The 9,383-nt window shown below is 45.2% G+C and overlaps 1 protein-coding gene across 2 annotated transcripts; it reads right to left on the bottom strand.

The window, feature by feature from the left end:
* Positions 1 to 207: 207 nt before the first annotated feature.
* Positions 208 to 5,355, bottom strand: LOC136451414 (uncharacterized). Of its 2 annotated transcripts, XM_066452116.1 has the most exons (9): positions 5,003 to 5,355; positions 4,313 to 4,368; positions 3,920 to 4,044; positions 3,578 to 3,737; positions 2,912 to 3,318; positions 2,469 to 2,792; positions 2,298 to 2,369; positions 1,822 to 1,906; positions 208 to 543 (listed from the first exon to the last, which is right to left on the bottom strand). In XM_066452116.1, the coding sequence occupies exons 1-9, from the start codon at positions 5,081 to 5,083 to the stop codon at positions 402 to 404; spliced, it is 1,452 nt and encodes a 483-aa protein (XP_066308213.1). In that variant the 5' UTR covers positions 5,084 to 5,355; the 3' UTR covers positions 208 to 401. The 2 variants fall into 2 exon arrangements, with proteins under 2 accessions (XP_066308213.1, XP_066308214.1); XM_066452117.1 differs by having other exon boundaries at positions 2,298 to 2,792; positions 5,003 to 5,353.
* Between the last annotated feature and the right edge of the window lie 4,028 nt (positions 5,356 to 9,383).

Genomic DNA, 9,383 nt, shown 5'->3' with positions numbered 1-9,383 from the left:
TGCGAGCGTCTGGAGCCTAGCCTTCGCATGCTTTGAACAGACAGCGATGGAGTTCCGTGCGGACGGTGAGGCGGAGCTCCGTGCGTAGTGTGAGAACTAAGAAGCCTTCGCTCTCGAGGGGGCGGAACCGCGGAGCTCTCGCGCACGGTGCTGACCTTGATCGTTTCGTGACATGGCCGGCCATGTGAAACTTGCAAATGGAAATCATGCATGGAAACACAAGACTACAGGGTGATATTGCTTCGCTCGCTTTCTCGTTTTACACAGCAACGCAATCAGAGCGTCAAGTTCACTCCTCTCCTCTCTTGGCAGCGTCTGGCTGGAGACCTGGTTCAGTAAGCGCGGCAGCTGACAGTTTGTTGAGCAGAGTCCTGTCTCATTCTGGTGTGCACCGCGCTGGCTCATACTTTCTTGAAGAATGACATAATGCTCCCTTGCTTGGTTCCATCCTTCGCAGGTTTCTTGTTGCCTGCTGCTGTTTTGCTTGGAGCTTTGCTTTTGTCAGTGTTTGCTGCTGCCTTTGGTTTGCTGGGGAGAGTCGCCCTGACAGAAAATTGGAAATAAAAAGGAACATTAGTAGGCTTATATACAAGTTAAAACATGGAAATAACAAGGCAGCGAAGCTGAAAATGAAAGCAATGGCGCAAGTTATCTCATAGTATCCTGAAGATGAACATCAGGCAAGGGAAGTGCTGCTCTTGAGCCACATCTCTACTTGTACATATTATAAGGAATTACAATAAGCAAACAAAACTAAGCAAAACAGATCGACAGTGCCTCACAGTGTAATCCTCTGGGCATGTCCATTTGTTTGAGAAACAATTCAATAAGCACAGCAGAAATGGGTAAGAATCCAGGTAGCCGTGGAAGATAGTATGATTCAGCAATCAACCGATGTGCATTGAGCAGTTTATATATAGGATTCTTTAGCAACAAATAGCTTCAGGCATCAAATTAAGTAACTACAACTGTTCATAGCCATCTAACATGTAGACAAGTCCATAACCACAACTGTTCATAGCCATCTAACATGTAGACAAGTCCATAACCACAACTGTTCATAGCCATCTAACATACAAACCCTTTTGTTCAGATTTCAAAATTCACTCAGGCAATAAAAAGGCAAATTAAACTTGGAAATATACCAGTACCCAGCAGAGGTTTGGCCAATGGGGTCACATTGGTTCACCAAGCATAAACTAAAAATTAAGTGCCTTATACCATCTGTTTTGGGTCAATTTCTCTCAATTCATACTGAAAAGTGTTGTAGTCATTTTACAAGGGAAACTGTGATAGGATAGACATACCCCTCTGCAAATTTTTCTCTGCTGGCTCAGGGTCACCAACCAGACAACTTGCTACTCCCTCCATTCCAAATTATAAGACATTTTGGCATTTCTAGAATCTAGATACATTGCTTTTACTATGTATCTAGACATAGTGTATATCTAAGTGCATAGCAAAATCTATGTATAAAAAAAAGCCAAAAGGTCTTATAATTTGGAATGGAGGGAGTACATAAATAGAGCGATTCAAGATTGATGCTATTGCGACTTCAGCTAAACAAGTCTCTCCCTTGTGAAACTATATGAATTGCACTTATACGAGTAGCGTACTAGAATCAATTTGCAATTTTCCTTTTGCTCCTTATGATCTAGCAAGAAAAGACGAGTTGTCATAACAAAGTCGAATGGTATTTGATTCTATCAATATCAACTGCCATCATCGATCTCAAGTATAAACATGCAAATATAAATTTATAGATCAGGATTGACAAGAAACTTCACATGCTGCAAAATTAAAAACAATTCTATTACTTACCCGCTTGCAGTCGCAGCAGTAGTGTTGACATTCTTCTCTGCCTTGTCATCTGCAGAAGCTTCACCCTCCCAGACAACCTCGGTAACTGAAAAGGATTACAAGCAAATTTCCAAAAGATTCAGAATCATGCTGCCAAATCAAAAAGGAGATGACATAACAAGCAAAAGGATAAGTGATATCAGTAACACAAATCATTGGCACATATAAACTGTGGACTTTGCATGCATGCAACCAGAATAAAAATAGGAGTAGATCTTCTATAAATTCTTCAATGTTTTGATAGCTTCTATATCACCTTCAATTATTCTTTTTCGCTGCAGATTGTCAAAACCATTTCGCACTAGGTCAACATTTGAACACAGCATGTCAACAGAATAATGACGTACAGCATTGGGAGTTTTATTTTAAGTATCCCTTAGGCATAAAATAAAAGACTGGATATGCACAGTGTCTTTTACAGAGTTCAGTATAACTACCTTCCCTTCCCCTCTCATCTATGCGTGTCTTCAAAACCTTTCTTCTCTTCGGTGAGGTGGAGGCAGGCTCAGCTGCAGAATCCTGCTTCTTGTCATTGATTGGAGCATCACTACTCTTTTGTTTTAAAGTAATCCCAGAATGGTTCATAGTATTGAAAGTTTTGATTTTACATTCAGCAGTGAAGTCAGAATCCACCACCATTGAGGAACCTTTCTCATTGTTTGGTACATCTTCTTTATTTCCCAAGTTCTTTTGATTTACTTCAGCGTCTTCAGCAGTTCCAATAACAGGGTCTGGGGTATGCTGTTTTGGTAGCTCAGGAGATGCAATGCTTACAATATTGTCGTCTTCCTCATCATCTGAAAAATCAAATACCGCTCTTCTCTTTTTGTTATTTGCATTGATGGATCCCCTCTTGTACTTTATTCCCTGTTCATCATCGCTGCTATCTCCATCTGCTTCTTCCTTTGCACATATTTGTGCATCAGCAGTAGCTGAAAATAATATTAATAGCATGCTTGGAAGGGTTGATATACAGGAACAGATGTTTGCTGAGTCATACACAAGAAAGTAAAGCACAAAGAATTAAATATGAGCATTTGTGAGATAATACCTGCAACACTTGCTACAGCTGTAGAATTAGTGGTACTTGGAGGCTTAGGTTTTGCTGATGCACGGCCCCACATGTTAGCCAGCGATCCACCATTACTAGGCATGGCCTTTCCATTTTGAGCTTTACTTTTGCTTGCATGGGCATCAATTGATTGTTCTTTGACAACAGGAGCATTGCCAGCTTTATCTAATACTGTAGAATTATCCTTCTCAGACTTCTTGCCTGCTCCCTGCTTCGAACTTACAGGCAAATCTTGCTGCCGAGCAGTAACAAACTGCTCCTTTGGAGTAACACTAGGTTGAGACTGTGCGACTCCTGCAGCACTATTTAAGGGCTTTGGTGGCAATGAACTCACATGCTTCCCATTGGATGTTCGCTTGACAAAAGAATTCACAACACCACAAAACCTGTGCATAATTGAGAAGTGACGAAATTGAGAATACTGATCAGGGATAAAAGTTGCATACATATACATGCATATAAACGCAGGAATGCATCAGTGTATTATCTCCGACAAATTTCGCAATTTTATATATAACTCTATCTCCATCTATATGTTTGTTTGGTTATGTATATTCTCATCTGGTTATGTCTTCCCTTACAATTCCTTTGTGGCCGTGCCTGCTTGAGGCTTGGGAGAAAACCAAGGGGCTAAGAGAACAATACCTATTATCTCTCAAACAGTTCTCGTCATCAAAAGGCTGGTTGAAAAGCTCCTCTGCCTGCACAAATTCAGGATTCCAAAGTACAGCTGTATCTTTTGGAATACAGGCCTGGATACTGTAGATCTGGACCGAACAAGAATCTTTGAAACCTTGCCTTGCTTCTGCATGGAAGAAAGATTAACTTCTCAAGTAAGAAATTTGACACTAGGGGAAAAAAAAGCATATCACTGGGAAGTGAAGACACAGGAAAATTTTAGATCTAGTTATCATAATATTTATCCTAGAGGGAGCACCGCAGATCAGGAAACTCTACCATAAATAAGAACAGGAATTCATGCATTACCTTCAAGTTTTGGGCCTGAAATGAGCTTTACACAATAACTTTGGGGATTATTCTTCAACCACCCCGACACACTGTAAATCACTTGGAGGTTGGTTCCATGTTTGCTGACAAACTCCTGAAGCAACCTGGACATAGTTGCTAACTGCATAAGCCATCCTCATGACATTACAGTTTAAAAGGCGTACTCAGTGCAGAGAGCTCCCGCTCTGTGCGGGGTCTAGGGAAGGGTGTTAGTGGCAAGCCTTACCCTCGCCTGTGCAATGCGAGGAGACCGCGACTCGAACCCGGGACCTTCCGGTCACAGGCGGTAAGACTCTACCACTTGCACCAGGCCCGCCCTTCTCATGGCATTACAGTTTCCCAGGGCAAATATTAACAAAGCTGAAATACTACCTCTTGGCATCATTTGATGATACAGAGAAGTTCCGACTAAGCCATTTGTACGAAATCTGTTATAGAAGCACAGGATAGAATGCTGGAATGTTAGTCACTGGGAAATAATTCCAACAAAAAAAAGAATAATGGAGGAAAACTAGACAAGTAACCAACAGTCTCAAGTGACAAAGTGACAAAGGCATATCACGGATTCATCATATTGAGTTGGGGTAACAGTGCACGCTGAACAGAATTAGGCAAATCAAAACCAATTGGTATGACAACTCAGCATATCACATCCGCAGGCTTCAGTAAGGAGTTGCAGTGAATCATGTCTAGTCTTCAAAGAAACATTAATTAAATTAATTAGGAATCTTACAGGAGTTAAGCAACAATGAGTCTGATGTTTTTTAATAAGTGCAGTGCATCAACAGATATGCAGGACGTAATGCACTTTGGAGCTATTTCCCCGCATAATCAGATAGTTATACCACTAGTAAAGCATAACAAATGTCAATGAATCATCAGAAATTACCATAACACTAACTAAATCCATCGCCCTAAGCAAGCTAAAATGAGCAACAAAACCAACAGAATCCAATCCGTGTAATCTACCACCCCCCAAACCGTAGGAATCCACGAAACAACTAAGCCACGCGCCACGAGATCGAAGGGGGAGTTTAGAGCGGGTGCTGAGCCCATCATTACCACGCGAAGCGGGTCGGAGAAGAGGGCATGGATCTGGGGCAGCAGGTCGAACAGCGACTGGTCCACGGCGCCTCCCACCATCCTCCCGCGCCAGAAGGTCGGCTAGGGCTTCCGAATCTGGGGGAGGCGACGGTTCTCGCTCCTAGGGTTTCCTTCAGAGTCTGGGGCTGGGGGAGACGAAGAGGAGGGCGCGGGATTGGGAATTTGGGATTGGGGCGTGGAGCCGCGGCTGAGCCACCAAGCGGCGGCGGTTTTCCCGCTCCCGGCTCCCGCCTCTCTGTTTCCTAGGCGCAAAGACAGCGGGCCCCGCCTTACAGGCTGCGGCGCCACCGGCTTGGCGCACGAAGGCTCGATTTTTTTTTTTTTGTGTGTGTTTTTCATTTTTTTTAATAATTTGCATTTAGGGGGTGTTTGGTTCCTACAGGAAAATTTTAGTCCATGTACCATCGGATGTTTGGACACATGCATGAAGTATTAAATATAGATGAAAAAAATAACTAATTGCACAGATTGTGGCTAATTTGCGAGACGAATTTTTTAAGCCTAATTAGTCCATGATTTGACAATATGGTGCTATAGTAAATATGTGCTAATGGCGGATTAATTAGGCTTAATAAATTCGTCTCGTAAATTAGTCTCCATCTATGTAATTAGTTTTATAATGAACTTATATTTAGTTCTCCTAAATAGCATCCGAACGTCCGATGTGACATGAACTAAAATTTAGTCCATAGAACAAACACCCCCTTAGACTCATGTGGGTTTCGTTTATTTATGGACTCAGGGCTCGGTACGTCGCCGAGGTAACACATCTCCCAATATTATGGCGCCAAGGTGGTGGTTGGTGTCGGTGTGGCCGTTCGCGTGACCATGATGCGGCGTTGACATGGCTGCCGGCTCGGCGTCGAGCTCGGCTGACAATCATACATGTTTTTTGAGGTGTTGTTTTTCACTAAACACTAAGCACTCCGAAAGTAAGCTATATCGAACAGTTCCGTCGAGCACACCCCACGGGAGAACTCGAATCAATCCATGTTTTACCTCTATAATCTAATAATGAGTACGAGCTTACAACACTTAGTTCATTTTATACAAAAAGAGTTCTTGAAAATTATTTATTACAATATAGGGTTCAGAGTGCGATAATTAAACAATGAAATAAAAATAAACATCTAACGAAAAAGATACAAGGATTCGTCTGTGCTCATCAGAAGAATTCTCCACACAAGAGCTGCTCCTCAAGCTGCACTTGCAACAGTGTAAAATAAGCCCTAAGTACATAATGTATTTGCAAGACTTACCCGACTAGTAAGAATAGTTTCTCGACTCTCAACTATATGATAGGCAATATGCGTTTGCTGTTTTCTTTTTGTTTGTGAAAAGCATTACTAGAAGTACGTCCTTAAAATCAAGTTTAATTAACAGTCATTAGCTAACCATTGTAGATAAGCACATGTTCTACTTTTAAGCAAGGGTTAAGCAATCAGAACTAATTTACCATCTTTTATATTCCGGTTCTTACTACAGTGCTAGACCATAGCGGTGGGGGTATAGCCTCCGGTATCCACAAGACAAGATATAAGCCGCACTATCAGAGGTGGTCCAGCCCACAAGATCAAGGCGTGCACAGCGTCGCTCGGCGTGCACCACAAGCTATTGTATAGTACCAAATAGGATACTTTCCTTGTAAAACTACTCCTCCAGAGTATATAAGGAGAGGCAGAGGTCCCTAGTGGACAGATCGATAGATCTCATATTCAATACAATAAACCAAAGACATAGGACGTAGGGTATTACATCGATCAGACGGCCCGAACCTATCTAAATCGTTGTCTCTGCGCCTTGTGTCACCATTCGGTTCCTGATTACGCGCACCCCCATCGACAAATCTACCATCGCGGGATATCCCTCGGTGGACTGCCGAGCATCTTTTATCGATAGTTGGCGCGCCAGGTAGAGGCCTACGTGCTGATCCATGGCAAACCAGTTGGGATCTAAAAAATCAATGTTGTTTGCGACGACATCCTTCGGCAACAGCGACTACAACTCTATATGCCCGTGGGTTCCGGCCCTCGTACGGCTAACACAGTCCATCAAGAGTCTGGCTACTGCTCCCGTTCTGCCTGCCTCCACTACAGAAGGAGTCCAATGTCTCCATGACACAACTGCATGCAATTCCTTTAGCCGATCTGAGTCTGATCTCTTGATGGAAGGATCAGCTAGCATCAACTATGGCAAGAATTCTGGTGCTATCCATCTCGGATACAACAACCAAGACGACGCATGCATCAATTTTCACCGATCTAGATTCAAGAACGATGTAGGCAAAGGCTATGTTACGACTCAGGCTCTGGCCTTTGCACGACCAACGTGGTCTGACTACGCCTCTACAACGCGCTGATTACTCCACTCGGTCATGAATCAAGCTAAGTCACAGCTTTAATATTCTTCTAAATATTCTCCGATCCTCGTATATCACCATAATATTTCTCTGAGCTGTTTTCTCCATGTTTGCTCTCCAAATGATTTTCCGAACTCCCGAACAGTCATGTTGATGCTCGGACGCCTCTAGAGATGATCCTGTCTCCGGCTCCTCCCTACACGAGCTACGGGCTTCACGCTCGGTGTTATGGGTGATCGGCTATGGTTCCTTGGTCACGCCTGTTCCTCCTACGCGTGCACAGGCTCCGCGCTCGATGTTATGGTTAACAGGCTAGCTAGGGTTGAAGACTTAGCTACACACTAACTGTTTGGGCGATTTGTATTAAATATAAATACATCTTCACACCAGCTGACCGCCAAGCTGCATACGCTATTTTCATCGCCATTGCTGATTTTTCTCTAGAGTTCATATATTTTTATATCATGTACTACCCGTTCTATATATTTGTATTGTAGGATCATCGTCCAAGTGATCGGACCACCTGGTGCTCGGACTTCTCCACCGATCAACTGGTTGGACCGCTAGGTTCATAGACTTCATCACCGACCAGTTGATCGGACTGTTCGCCAGTCGCTTCTACTCAATGCTTACTTCGCCATCGACCAGTTGATCAGACTGTTCGTCACTCGTTCTTCATCGCCTGATACGCCAAGGACTCCTCGATGCTCGAACATCACCAGCTACGCTGGTTACTCCTCGGCGCTCGGTTTCTTTATGCTCGAGGACTAAGTGGGTACACTTCACCTTTCGAACATCGCCAGCGACGCCGGGGACTCCTCGGTGCTCGAACATCACCAGCTACGCCAGAGACTCCTCGGTGCTCGGACATCGCCAGCTACACCGGGGACTCCTCAGTCCTTGGACATCGCCAGCTATGCCAGGAACTTCTCAGTGCTTAGACATCGCCGCCTACGCCGGGGACTCCTCGGTGCTCGGACATCGCCAGCTACACCATGGACTCGTCGGTGCTCGGACATCGCCATCTACGCCGGGGACTCCTCGGTCCTCGGACATTGCCAGCTACATGGGGAACTCCTCGCTGCTCAGACATCGCCAGCTGCGTTAGGAACTCCTCGGTGCTTGAACGTCCCCGCCTACGTCGAGAACTCCTCGGTGCTCGAACATCGCCGCCTACGCTCGAGACTCCTCGCTACTCGGGCATCGCCAGCTGCGCCGGGGACTCCTCGGCGCTCGAATATCGCTAGCTGCGTCGGGGACTCTCAGTGCTCGGACGTCGCTAGCTACGTCGGGGACTCCTCGGTGCTTGGATATCGCCAGCTACATCGGGGACTCCTCGGTGCTCGGACATAGCCAGCTACGCCAGGGACTCCTCGGTGGTCGGACATCGCCGGCTACGTCGGGCACTCCTTAGTGCTCGAACATCACCGGCTATGCCGAGAACTCCTCAGTGCTTGGACATCGCCAGCTATGCCGTGGACTCCTCGGTGCTCGGACATCGCCGGCTACGTGGGGCACTCCTTAGTGCTCGGACATCACCGGTGACGCCAAGAACTCCTTGGTGCTTAGACGTCACCAGCTACGTCGGGGACTCCCTTGATGGTCGGATCTTGCTACGCCTCATCGGTGTGCTATTAAGCTAATCCATGCTGTTCGGATCAGGGTGCTGATCTTGGGTAGCACGTCTGGGGTCTTGATACGTGCATGTTAGACGACATTGGCAAGCTTTCAGATTTCTTTTTCTTTGACCCTGCTACAAGATTCATTCTTCATCTTCCAGCAAGCTCGGGGACTAAGTAGGCACACTTCACCTTGCGGTGAATATGCTTGTTCTCATCTAGAGGCTATGCCCAAGGACTAGCTGCCTGCTCGGCTGGTCTTCTACTTTGTGACCCTAGCACTACGTGACTACGTCACCTACTGTCAGGCTTAGGGACTAGCTGTGGGGGTATAGCCCTGGTATCCACAAGATAAAGACAT

Source organism: Miscanthus floridulus, chromosome 5, assembly GCF_019320115.1.
Source record: "Miscanthus floridulus cultivar M001 chromosome 5, ASM1932011v1, whole genome shotgun sequence".
Taxonomy (NCBI): domain Eukaryota; kingdom Viridiplantae; phylum Streptophyta; class Magnoliopsida; order Poales; family Poaceae; genus Miscanthus; species Miscanthus floridulus.
This window is presented reverse-complemented; position numbering and strand designations above follow the sequence as displayed.

Bases quoted from the DNA above. Each gene is read 5' to 3' on its own strand.
- LOC136451414 (XM_066452117.1), bottom strand. From the start codon at position 5,083: ATGGTGGGAGGCGCCGTGGACCAGTCGCTGTTCGACCTGCTGCCCCAG. The intron at 4,045-4,312 runs GTAGTATTTCAG...AACTATGTCCAG, and splicing joins TCATCAAATGATGCCAAGAG to GTTGCTTCAGGAGTTTGTCA. The intron at 3,319-3,577 runs GTATTGTTCTCT...AATTATGCACAG, and splicing joins AACTGTTTGAGAGATAATAG to GTTTTGTGGTGTTGTGAATT.